This window comes from Rana temporaria, chromosome 5, assembly GCF_905171775.1.
Source record: "Rana temporaria chromosome 5, aRanTem1.1, whole genome shotgun sequence".
Taxonomy (NCBI): domain Eukaryota; kingdom Metazoa; phylum Chordata; class Amphibia; order Anura; family Ranidae; genus Rana; species Rana temporaria.
Window position 1 is genome coordinate 168,670,183 of NC_053493.1, and position 13,617 is coordinate 168,683,799.

At 46.4% G+C, this 13,617-nt stretch overlaps 1 protein-coding gene across 1 annotated transcript in view; it reads right to left on the minus strand.

Annotated features, from left to right (window-relative positions):
• Positions 1-13,617, minus strand: part of SLC6A19 (solute carrier family 6 member 19) — a 112,030-nt gene that overhangs the window by 21,852 nt on the left and 76,561 nt on the right. Inside the window, exon 7 of the mRNA XM_040353351.1 lies at positions 307-435. Within this exon, the coding sequence (XP_040209285.1) occupies positions 307-435 (129 nt within the window). The remainder of the gene's footprint in view (positions 1-306; positions 436-13,617) is intronic.

The following is a 13,617-nucleotide window of genomic DNA, read 5'->3' on the forward strand; positions in this document are numbered from 1 at the left end:
GCAAAATTAGAGGCGGATTTTCTAAAAATGTTGATAAACATAAACTACTAATATAAACATAAACATACAATCGAGTTTGCCAAGATCATCCCTAGTAATAAAACTGTAAATTGCAATCTCTAATTTCGGAGCATTTCATTTTTTAGATCTTCAGTCTATATGTGTAAACAGACTAGATTAGTACCATATACCTAATAACTCCTCTACATGGTCATTTTTAACCTTTTCCTCCCTTTAACAATTTTACTCCCTCTCAACACTCATTTTTTATAAAGAGCAACATTAGGATTCCTTTCCATTGCTCACCTGGCAAAGCAGTCATCGAATCTAGCTGTAGCACGGAATCCAATGATTGCGTAAATAACTGTGGCAGAATATACAGATGTGCAACCATTAATGATAGAGATAATAACGGCATCCCGTTCACAGTTGTTGCTGTAAAATAAAAACACATTTATTTCCATGCATAATATTAATGAAGCACCTTTGTTGTAATTTCAATTTGGTAAACAATAACTACAAATGCAGCTTTAAGAGAAATCACATTAACCCTTTAAAATAATTTGGATTTCTGCACAAATGATTATCAAAATATGATCAGACTTTCAAAAAAGTTATATTATTAATGACAGTGTTATTTGACAATCATTATATGCAGCATTTTATGTTTTGTGCACACACGTAACAGACCATACAACATAATTGTATCCTCACAATAATAAAGACCCATGATGCTCATGGATACACAGACACTAGTTGGCATACAAATTCATTAAAAATGTGCTTTGTTAAAAGTTGTATGCATCAGCATCCACACATACACCACGTTCTGGTGTACCTACAATAAAAATTAGATTTTCTTTCTAAAGTTTTTGGAGCTATTTGACATCTGTTAGATAATCTGTATGTGTGAAAAGGGGCTAACATTTAAAAAGGCCCCAGCCAATGGTAGGTGGAGGTTCTACAATGCACATATATGATGTGTATATGCAGAAGCACAGGCTTTGGCTACATCGAGCATGTGTAAATCATTTTAAAGTGGAGGTTCACCCGAAAATGTTAATCTTTAACATTAGATTCATGCTCATTTTGTCTAGGGGAATCGGGTAGTTTTTTTTAAAACAAAGCAGTACTTACCGTTTTAGAGAGTGATCTTTTCCGCCGCTTCCGTGTATGGGCTGCAGGAATGGGCGTTCCTATTTGATTGACAGTCTTCCGACAGGCTTCCGACGGTCGCATCTATCGCGTCACGATTTTCCGAAAGTAGCCGAACGTCGGTGCGCAGGTGCCGTATAGAGCCGCACCGACGTTCAGCTTCTTTCGGCTACTCGTGACGCGATGTATGCGACCGTCGGAAGCCTGTCAGAAGACTGTCAATCAAATAGGAACGCCCAGTCCCGAAGACCATACCCGGAAGCGGCGGAGAAGATCGCTCTCTAAAACGGTAAGTACTGCTTCGTTTTTAAAAAACTACCCGATTCCCCTTGACAAAATGAGCATGAATCTAATGTTAAAAAAAAAAATTCCCCCGCTTTAATCACTGCTTCTTGTGAACGGAGAATAAACTGATAAATTCACAAAGGTTTGCTGAAGTCAGTTACTCCAATATCATAATTTGTGGGTCTTTTGCGGCTGCTCCCTTTTTGGCACATGGGCACTTCATAGCAATTGGAACATTAGTCACTTTAAAAAATAAAATGAAAATTAGGTTAGAAACTGAACACACACATTTCCTAGTGCACTCAGCATAAAAGCAAGAACACAGTGGTGCTATTTATATGTTCTAGGCACACTGCAATCTAGGAAAGCAATTTTTGCATTGAACATGGGTGTACGTTTAAGTAGATCAGTAAGGGGATCGTGATTGTAATCTGCACCCACACTGCAAGTGTGACAATTATCCATTTCTTTCTGCCCCTATGTATTTCCTTTTAGTAAATCAGGTCCTATAGGTTAAGCAATCAAGATAATTGGTAGCAAAGAATGTCAATCTCTAGGAAGAGGGCAATTTAAATCATGGAAAAAGATTAGTGCAAGGGCAGGCAGTTCAATTCTCAAACAAGTGATAAGAACCCTAGGATGATAAATGTATGTAACAGTATGTTTGGAGAAACACCGAAACCTCATTAAACCTTATTTAATAGAAAGTTATGATGTGTGGTATCATTCAGGAATCAATTTATTCCTAGTTGTACCATACTTTTTTCACAACAAAATATAATGGTATCAATCTGTGATCTATATAAAATCTTTAATCTAAATCAAAAAACAAAAACGATCATACAGTGGCTAAAAAAGAAAGCAATTACTTTTTTTAAATAGCCTAGCCAGAATCGCAATACCATTGAAATGTGGCAATATTAACTGATGAAGATTTTTCAAACAAAAATTCAAAAGATATAAAAAAGTTTTCCATGCAGTAATAAGGCTGCATTCACATCTAGACGGACGAAATCGCGGCGTTTTGTCGCCGCAAATCGCGGTAAAAATAGCGGCGTTTTGTACCGCGATTTGCGGCGACAAAACGCGGGTATTGTCCGCCTAGATGTGCCCCAAGATGACCCCCTCTATGGAGATGATTGCCATCTCCTAGCCGAACGCTCGAAGACGCCTGAAAAAAAGGTCCGGGACCTTTTTTCACGCCGCAGGCGACAGGCGTCCGGCGTTCGGCGTGGAGATGTGAACCATCTCCATAGAGGGACATGTATTTCCAGCCCTCTGGCGGCAGAGGCGTAGCGCTACAGGCGTAAAAACGCCTAGATGTGAATGGGGTCTAAGTCAAAACACCACTAAACAACTAGCAGATCGGATTAGCAGTAGGGATGAGCACAGACAGTGGTGTATTTAGGTTTTGTGCTGCCCTAAGCCTGACTAAACTTGTGCAACCCCTAATTTAAATATGATCCACCCCTTCTTGTCAACACCACACCCCTTCCTGTTAAGGACCTGCCCTGAAATTTTCCAGTGGGGACACTAGTTCTGAGAGCCTTGGGGTGGAGAGATGACCCTAATCTGCAGAGATGTCCTCTCGCTTCCTGTTTGGCTATGGTGCAGGAAATGAAGGGAAAGGAACGGATGGCAAAAAAATAAAATAACTGGGGCTATAACCATCCCTTATTCTATCCAAAATCAGAAAAAAATTGTTGCCTATAGTTCTACTTTAAGCACAAATTTCTGCTAAATTTCTAGAGGACTAAGAGGATATAACCATGCCAGTGGTGCAGCAGAAAACATGTAGCACACTGGTGAAGTGTGTAGCACACTGGTGAACTGGTAAAACCTTCATCAGTTCATCAGTATGTGGTCCAGGCATTGAGCAAAGGAAGGATTGGAGGCTGGAACAAATAAATCCAACTGTTTATTTTTTGCATCAGCAATCAGAAATAAAATTAAGATTCCTTAATATGTACAACTGACACAAGCAAAAGATTGCAGGAGAGTCCTACTACCTACCTGCCAGGCATAGGTGACCATGTCGATGTCCCTTGCGTCTGCACCATCCCTATCATACCGGCAGCAGTGCAGCCGCTTTAAGGGGGCGTCAGACCGACTTGTCTTGCGGCCCTGTCCACCTCATAAGACTGGGGCTACACTAAAAGTGTAGCGCAAGCCGGCGGGGCTCTTTTTATGCTGCCCCCATGCAAAGTTTTGTCCTTGTTGGCCTAGGCCAAGATACAGCGTTGAGCACAGAGTGTGGTCCAAACCTACAGTTGGACCATATTTTGGCTGTACAGAAGAAATCTGAGCTTTTGGGACATTTTGCAAGAATTGCTCTGCCAAGTGTTCCACAATGCTTTGCAAAATCTGTCATTGGACAAAGGGGGATTTTTTTTTTAATTTGTTTATTTATCATGACAGGGTCAGCAGCAGCAAACACAGTGTGAGGTTATTGGTAACAGCGCAGAAACTGGCATTTGCTTGCAACTGAGCATGGCAAATTATTGTGGTACAGTTTTGTCCACAAGAGCAGTTTGGCCTGTGCACCTAAGCACATGCCCCACATTCACCTTTTTCCAGAGTACAGAATAAAATTAGACAATAAGCACATTAACATCATGTCTGGGAGGCCCAACAGAAGTAGAAGTAGTTCCTGTGCAGTGATTAGGGGGCAAGCAGCATTCATGTCTACAGATCAAAGTAATGGTTTGGGTGCAGCATCTACAGGCAGAGTATGTGTTTTATAGCACTGAGCGTTCTATACACGCAGAGCCTGTGGAAAAAAGTTGAAGAAATGGCTAATTAAGCATTTATTATCACCCTCCTTTCTTTATGCAGCGTAGATTGATCAGCAGCACTAACGTGCCCTGTTCTTCCTCTTCTACTCCTGCTGTTACCCCACCACCTGGATGTGCAGAAATTAATTGCATCTGAGGTTGAGGTGGAGAGAATTAGGAGCATACAAGAAACCGATTGGCACACATGCAGTCTACTGCCAAGTTGGCTCTAGTGATTGGGGGGGGGGGGGGGTAGTGATGATGAGGTCTGACCAAACTTAGGGAGGCAGGATGTCATCCAGAGGCAGATTGCAGTAAGAAAAGTGGTGGGAGCAGCCATCTTACTCCACTAGATTTAGGTGACCAGATTTTTAAAATGTAATCCGGGGACATATGTTTTGTTTACTAGCAATGGCAGCAATTAACGACTCTCTTCCCGTCGCTGCCTGCCTCACAGCCTCTCAAGTTTTACTCTTCAGGCCCCGGCAGGACCGCCATCAGGGGGGTATAGGCAGTACACCTGTAAGGGGCCGGGAGGTCAACCCCCGTTAAAAAGGGTCCGGAGGTCCCCATGGGCCTGGAGGCCCCCAGGGCCCTGGATCGCAACCCCCCTTTTTTTTTATTTTATTTTTATAAAAAAATATATATATTTTTTTAATATATATATTTTTTTTATTAAAGGGCCAATTTTTTTTAGGGGTCCAGAGATCCCCATGGCCCCGGATGACAACCCCCCTTTTTTCATATTTTTTTATAAAAAAATAATAATTTTTTTATATATTTTTTTATTTATTTTATATATATAATAATATTATTATTATTATTATTATTATTATTATTATTATTATTATTATTATTATTAAAGGGCCCAGAGGTCCCCAGGGCCCCAGGTGGCAACCCCCCTTTTTTTTATAAAAAAAAAAAATTCCATTTTTTTTTCTTTTTATATATTTATATTTTTATATATTTTTTTTTTATTAAAGGGCTCAGGGGTCCCCAGGGCCCCATGTGGCAAACCCCCCTTTTTTTTATAAATGTTTATTTTTTTATTTTTGTTTATATATTTGTTTTTATTTATTTTTTTATTAAAGGGCCCAGAGGTCCCCAGGGCCCTGGATGGCAACCCCCACCCCCTTTTTTTTTTATAAATGTTTAATTTTTTTTTATATATTTTTATTAAAGGGCCCAGAGGTTTCTTTTTTTAATTTTTATTAAAGGGCCCAGAGGTCCCAGATGGCAACCCCCCTTTTTTGTAATTTCATTTCATAAACAAAAAAAATTATTAAAGGGCCCAGAGGTCCCCAGGGCCCCAGGTGGCAACCCCCCTTTTAAAAAAAATAAATATATATTTTTTATATATTTTTTTTATTTCTTTTTTTCTTTTTATTAAAGGGCCCAGAGGTCCCCAGGGCCCCGGATGGCTACCCCCTTTTTTTATATATATATTTTTTTATTTCTTCTTTTTTGTGTAAAGGGGCCCCCCTGCTTCTCAATTCACGGCAGCCCCCCCGCTTCTCAATTTCAGGCGGCAGCACCCCCCCCCCCCGGTTCTCTGCCACAGGGGGCCCATGCCTAAAGCTGTGTAAGGGGCCCCATTATTCCTGATGGCGGCCTTGGGCCCCGGCTACTACTGGATGGGGAGCGGATGAAGATCTCTTCGCCAAGGAAGGCAAGGAGATAGGCAGGTGGCTGGCCAGGATTTGAGCCAAGGCAGAAGAACATGCGAGTGGAGCTGAATGGGCATGTCCCCGAAACTGAAGAAATATTCCCTCCGCCCCGACCAGCACATGATCATCAGAAGTGGGCACAGATAATGGGAAAAATACAACCTCCTATGCTAGTAGGCACGGCGGAGCGGGGGTGTGTAATTCTAATTTTTGTTAATTTAATTCGGCACTGACTGTCTTTGAAATTGCCCCTGTCCCCTATTAAATCCAATCTGGGGACAAAACCAGGGACAGACTTGGTCTGGGGACAGTGTCCTTAATCAGGGGACTGTCCCCTGAAACTGGGGATGTCTGGTCACCCTACACTAGATGGCAGAGCTCTATAGGTACAGGGCATTCTAATTCCCCAGTCTTTTCCCAGACCTCAACTCTGTGGGCGTTTTTCAACACACGTGCTGCAAACAGCATGACAGTAATTTGCAATCTCTGTCTAAAGCTCATCAAGCATGGCAATACCATTGGTCATTTGGGTATCACGTGTATGAAGAGACACGTTACTTTTCACCACACAGCTCATTGGAAGCAGCACCTGAATGCTGTCATCAGCACTCCTCCTTCCAGTTCCTCCCTCTCCACTGTGTACTGTTTCTAATATACTTCAGGCAGGTAGTTGATTCAGCTAGCTGCAGTGCATTTAATATATATATATTGTGACAGGAAGTCAGGTAAATCTGTGTGTGTTGTCACAGACGGGACATACATTTCTGCCTTGTTTAGACAATACACCAATTGTTATTAGGCGTCGGCTGCAAAACTAGCCAGAAAAGGTCTAAGGGCGTTGGAAAACTTCAGCTGTTCAGAAAGAGACAATTAAGGCCTCTATAAGTAATCCAGAGGATTACCACTGATTTGCTGCATCCTGAGGCTTTGTGAATAAGGAGAGCAGTGTACTGAAAGTCTTCTGAGGAGGTGAGAAGGTGATTGATTTTTCTGTGTGATAGAAATCAAAAGACTATTGTTTTTCTGCTGTATGACCAGCAGTGTCTGCCCAGCACTAGGTTGTGCCAGACTCCATAGATAGGTTCCTGTGTGGTGAAGATAGACGCCCCAAGTGGCCAGGGTTTATTTTATGTTTGATTTTGTTTATGCTGTTTTGGATGCTTGCACTCCTTTCCAGCAAGATGGAATAATAAACCAAAATCGTTGTTTTCAACCGTCTTTGACTGCCTGTCTGTATAAATTCAGTGTTTAGTGAACCCATCCAAAGGGTTACACAACCCACTACTGAGCTAACCCCTTACACATGGTGGAGAATGCGGGCAGTTAAAGTAAACCCAAAATGGAGGAGATACTGAAACAGCTGGCTTTAGCAAATGCAAATCAACAGCAAACCAATGCAGGTTTGCAGCGGAGCCTGGCAGCTCAACAACAGGCTCACGCAGCTCAACAATAGGCTCACCAAGAGAGCATGGCAGCTCAACAACAGGTTTACCAAGAGAGCCTTGCAGCTCACCGAGAGAGCATTGCAGGCTTGGAACAGAGATACCAGCAGCAAATGGAGGCCATCGTGACACAGCTTCAGAGACAGCAGACCGAGGTTGGGAGTCAGGCCAGTAACATACCGACTTTTCGGGTAAGACACTTATTGCCAAAGATGACTGCAGATGAGGACCCTGAGATGTTTCTGACCACGTTTGAGAGAGCAGCGGAAAGAGAGAGTTGGCCTAAAGAACAGTGGGCTGGACTAGTGGTCCCCCTATTATCTGGAGAAGCCCAAAAGGCATATTTTGATTTGGAGCTTGCAGACACAAAAAACTATGATCGATTAAAAGAGGAAATATTGGCACGTTTCGGTGTAACCCTGGATGTCCGTGCTCAGCGGGTCCACAATTGAAGCTATCAGCAGAGGAAGCCACCTCGGTCACAGATGTATGACCTCATCCATTTGGCTAAGAAATGGCTGCAGCCAGAAACTCTGTCCGGACCAAAGATTTTGGAGCGAGTAGTCATGGACAAATTTCTTACAGTGCCTGCCGCCGAGAATGTGTTTTTTAGCACGACAGCATCGCGCTGATTCTCGGCGACAGGGTGCCGACATCTCGCACTCGCTGGAATAGTAAAAGCACATTCCAGCGAGCGCGTCATAGAGGCGACGGGGATCCGACTTGGATTCCCGCCAATTCTACACGTGGGCGGCATTTGGTATGAATCCTGAGGGGGAACTCCCCGCCGGATTTTAAATAAAAATCTGGCATGGGTTCCCCCCTCAGGAGCATACCGGGCCCTTAGGTCTGGTATGGGTTGTAAGGAGACCCCCCTACGCCGAAAAAACGGCATAGGGGGTCCCCCTACAATCCATACCAGACCCGTATCCAAAGCACGCTACCCGGCCGGCCAGGAAGGGAGTGGGGACGAGCGAGCGCCCCCCCTCCTGAGCCGTACCAGACTGCATGCCCTCAACATGGGGGGGTCGGGTGCTCTGGGGCAGGGGGGCGCACTACGGGGTCTCCCCACCCCAGAGCACCCTTTCCCCATGTTGATAAGGACAGGGCCCCTTCCCGACAACCCTGGCCGTTGGTTGTCGGGGTATGCGGGCGGGAGGCTTATCGGAATCTGGGAGACCCCTTTAATAAGGGGGCCCCCAGATACCGGCCCCCCACCCTAAGTGAATACATCGTACCCCTACCCATTCACCTGCAAGAAAAGTGTAAACACAAATAAACAACACAGGGTATTAAAATATTTTATTAGTCTGCTCCGGGGCCCCCCCTCTCTTCTTTAGCTCTTTCACAAGGGGGGCTTGCTTCTTTGACGTCTTCGGGTGGGGGCCGCTCTTCTTCCCGCCATCTGGTTCTCTTCCGCCGCCGGGGGGTCGCTTTTATAAAAGCGCCCCCCCGGCGGGCTTCCTCCGACGTCTTCGGCGGGGGGTGGTGTGCTTCTGTCGGCTTCTGTCTTCTTCTGTCTTCTTTCTTGCTTCTTCTTCTGTCGCCTTCTGCTGTCTTCTTTCCTTTAGGTGTTGACACGTCGCTTCCTCCCGCTGCAATGCCGGGTGCAGCGGCTTGCACTGACTTATATAGGCCACCTACGACGTCACAGTCCCATCATGCTCCGGTACCTACCCACGTGATACCTACCCACGTGTGTAGGTTCCCGGAGCATGATGGGACTGTGAGGCCTATATAAGTCGGATGCAAGCCGCGCACCTGTCATTGCAGTGGGAGGAAGCGACGTGTCAACAGCGGAAGAAGGGAGAAGAAGAGAAGTGAAGAAGATGATGTCACTGAAGAGGGTGCTGGCCACCTGCTAGTAACTGAGCTTCACACTAAGATAGCCGGCGGCCAGCGCTGAAGGAGAAGGCACCGGACATCGGGAGAAGAACCGGGGTGCGCCGAGTCAACAGTGGAGGGCGGCGACGATAGAAGAAGACCCCCCGGAGAGCGGAGAAGACCATCGGAAAGCGGAGAAGACCCCCCAGAGAGCGAAAGAAGAAGGCCCCCCTGCTAAAAGAGCTAAAGAAGACAGGGGGGCCCCCGTAGCAGACCAATAAATTATTTTAAAACCCCTGTGTCGTGTTTTTTTTAACTTTAACACTTTGCCTCCAGGTGAATGGGTAGGGGTACGAAGTACCCCATATCCATTCACTTAGGGTGGTGGGCCGATATCTGGGGGCCCCCTTATTTGAGGGGGCTCCCAGATTCCGATAAGCCCCCCGCCCGCAGACCCCGACAACCAACGGCCAGGGTTGTCGGGAAGAGGCCCTGTCCTTATCAACATGGGGACAGGGTGTTCTGGGGGGGGGGCCGCAGTGCGCCCCCTTGCCCCAGAGCACCCAACCCCCCCATGTTGAGGGCATGCAGCCTGGTACGGCTCAGGAGGGGGGGGCGCTCGCTCGTCCCCACTCCTTTCCTGACCGGCCGGGTAGCGTGCTTTGGATACGGGTCTGGTATGGATTGTAGGGGGACCCCCTACGTCGGCGTAGGGGGGTCTCCTTACAACCCATACCAGACCTAAGGGCCTGGTATGCTCCTGGGGGGGGGGAACCCATGCTGGTTTTTTATTTAAAAATTGGCGTGGAGTTCTCCCTCTCAGAATGCATAAAGTCGGATCTCCCGTCGCTTCTAGGACGGCTTTGTCTCCATCGCGGCAAGCCACCTCGGCGCTGGCTCCCGCGATGGGGCTCGTAGGTGGTCAATCTCGCCGAGAAAGGGAGCGAGATTGACACAATATCACGGTTACCCACTGTAGGTCTCTTCCTAACACCCTGCAGAAATGGGTGAACCATGGTGGTCCGGAAACCGCAGACAAACTTGTAGACCTGGTCGAAAGGTACCTAACAACGGAGAATTTGTCCTCTTCCACCAGAGACGCACAGACTTTTCACCCCAAGACCAGACCCTGCCCACCTATAGGTAAGACTGCATCAAGGGATGGGGGTGGAGAGAGGTACCAAGGAGCAACTAGAGGAATTATCGGGACTACTGCTAATGTTTGGCGAGAGCGGCCTGGAAGACCCATCCCACAGGAGAGGACCAGAAGGTTGATTTGTTACCGTTGCCGGGAAGAGGGACATGTAGCAGCGGTTTGCCCAGCGGGTGATGAACCCATGCAGTGTGTGACTTTTTGACAGAGAGACCACAGTCCCTTTTTACAACCACATGCACTGCAGTAAAGGGAAATGAGAAACCTTTATATAGAATGTGCTTAGATGGTAAAAATGTTGTGGTATTGTTGGATTCAGGTAGCCTGGTCACCTTAGTGAAAAGTGATCTAGTGGTGGGAAAAACCTTACATCCTAGGAAAATGGCTGTAGTTTGTGTACATGGGGACACTCGAGAATATCGAGAATCCACATTTCCGCAGTCCGTTGGTACCCCTGCCCATTATCGAGGTCCCTTTTGAGAGGATCGCCATGGACTTGGTTGGCCCCTTACTGAAGTCCACTAGAGGGCACCAGCACATCTTGGTAATAATGGACTTTTTTTGGGATATTTATTATAGCAAATGTAAAAAATATTGATTTTTTTTCAAAAATATCGCTTTATTTTTGTTTATAGCGCAAAAAAAAAAAAAAACGCAGAGGCGATCAAATACCACGAAAAGAAAGCTCTATTTGTGGGAAAAAAAGCACATCAAGCGACGGAGTGCCGAATCGCAAAAAGTGGCCCGGTCTTTAACCAGACAAATGGTCCGGGGCTTAAGTGGTTAAGCATCATTAAAATCACTGCTCCCGAAAAAACTTCCTTTTAAAACTTTTTCTTGCATTGATACATGTCCCCTGGAGCAGCACCCGGGTCCCCAAACCCTTTTTAGGAAAATAACTTGCATATTGGACTTTAAAATTCGCACTTTTGATTTTTCACGTTCGAGTCCCATAGACTTTAACGGTGTTCGAATGTTCGCACAAACTTTCGGTCAGTTCGCATGTTCTGGATGAGAACCGAACTGGGTGGGGGGTTGGTTCAGCTCATCCCTTTTCTCTACCTCTATCCCTACTAGACAAGACTTTCTATTAGCAGCCTATAGAGATAGGGATGAAAGTCATTCAAGGTGCGTCAGGATTTACCTCATGGCTTATTCAGCCGGGAAGAGGGTCAGAATGGTGCCCCCAAGTGGTTATATCAGTTAATTTGATTTACTCTAAGGTCAAAACCAAGATTGACATTTTCTTTGGGAACAAGCAATGTTTCAATAATATGTCAGTATTGGCTAGATGTTAATATGTGGCGCACACAATATGCTTATGTTTCCTTGGCATTAAAGTAGTGAGACCTTTGCTATCCAGATTTGGCCTTAAATTATAATTTTAGCTTTCCGTTAAACCAGGGACATCACTAGTGGCAGCACTTAGGGTATGTGACCAGCATTTTTTGTCTGGTTCCCCAGGTGCCTGTTGGTCAAATTGTGGCTGAAGTTGTGTTAAATGTGTTGAGAAACTCTCAATGCAATGTACAAGCAGGAGGCAGCAGCATGGACACAAGTGGAAAAGTTTGTGGCCCACACTGTGAGTGAAATGAGCTGGTCATGCTATTTGAAGGAAGGAGACAGCTGAGGAGAGTGGGGGGCTGAAAAAATAAGTTGTGGAATTATGGTGAGCCTTCAACAAGTTGGGAAATGCAGAGATTTTTGCTTGAGGGGAAGGAACATCACAGCTTACAGAGTTCAAAAGTGAAGAGTACAGTGGGTGACTGCGATATTGTGTCAATCTCGCTCCCTTTCTCAGCGAGATTGACCACCTACGAGCCCTATCGCGGGAGCCAGCGCCGAGCTGGCTTGCCGCGATGGAGACAAAGCCGCCATAGAAGCGACGGGGATCCGACTTGGATTCCCGCCAATTCTAGCTGCGGCGTTTGGTATACATCCTAAGAAGGAACTCCACGCCAAATTTTAAATAAAAAGCCATGGGTTCCCCCCCCCAGGAGCATACTAGGCCCTTAGGTCTGGTATGGGTTGTAAGGAGACCCACCCGTATCCAAAGCACGCTGCCTGGCCGGTCAGGAATGGGGGTGGGGACGAGCGAGCGGCCCCCTCCTGAGCCGTACCAGGCTGCATGCCCTCAACATGGGGGGGTTGGGTGCTCTGGGGCAGGGGGGCGCACTGCGGCCCCCCCCCCACCCCAGAGCACCCTGTCCCCATGTTGATAAGGACAGGGCCTCTTCCCGACAACCATGGCCATTGGTTGTCGTTGTCTGCGCGCGGGGGGCTTATCGGAATCTGGGAGCCCCCTTAAATAAGGGGGCCCCCAGATACCGGCCCCCACCCTAAGTGAATGAATATGGGGTACATCGTACCCCTACCCATTCACCTGGAGGCAAAGTGTAAAAGTAAATAAACACACGACGTGGGTAGGTACCACGTGGGTAGGTACCGGAGCATGATGGGACTGTGACATTATAAGAGAGGCCTATATAAATCGGATGCAAATCGCGCACCTGTCATTGCAGCAAGAAGAGGCGTCGGATCAACATTGGAAGAAGGCAGAAGAAGAGAAGAAGATGTCACAGAAGAGCCAGGCTGGCCACCGCTAGTAATTGAGCTAACACAAGAAGATAGCGGCGACCAGCCCTGAAGGAGAAGGCACCGGACAGCGAGCGGGAGAAGAACCGGGGAGCGCCGAGTCAACAGCGGAGAGTGGAGAAGATAGAAGAAGACCCCCGGAGAGCGGAGAAGACCCTCAAGAGCGTTTGGTATGCTCCTGGGGGGGGAACCCATGCCGGATTTTTATTAAAAATTTGGCGTGGAGTTCCTTCTCGGGATGCATACCAAACGCCGCAGCTAGAATTGGCGGGAATCCAAGTCGAATCCCTGTCACTTCTATGACGCTCTCGCTGGAATTTGCTTTGTTTATTCCAGCGAGTGCGAGATGTAGGCACCCTGTCGCCGAGAATCAGCGTAATGCTGTCGTGCTGGAAACACATTCTCGGCAACAGGTACAGTATGTGCTGTAGGACACTGCATTCAGGTCGCAGAGGTCAGGATCATGTAATTTACCATGTGCATTAGATACTCCTGACCAACCTACTCTGTATAACGTTCTATATGTTACATACATCGTACTGTATGTTCATATGTTATGTACTTGCCCATTGGACTGTACTGAGTGCTTCTCCCTGTACAGTGGGGTGTATATTGCATATTCCAAAGTCCTGTACTCTGTACGCTAGGGTGTACATTACATACTTCTGACCAATGCTCTCCTTAAGTGGGGCTGTATGTTACATACTTATGACCTCTGAACT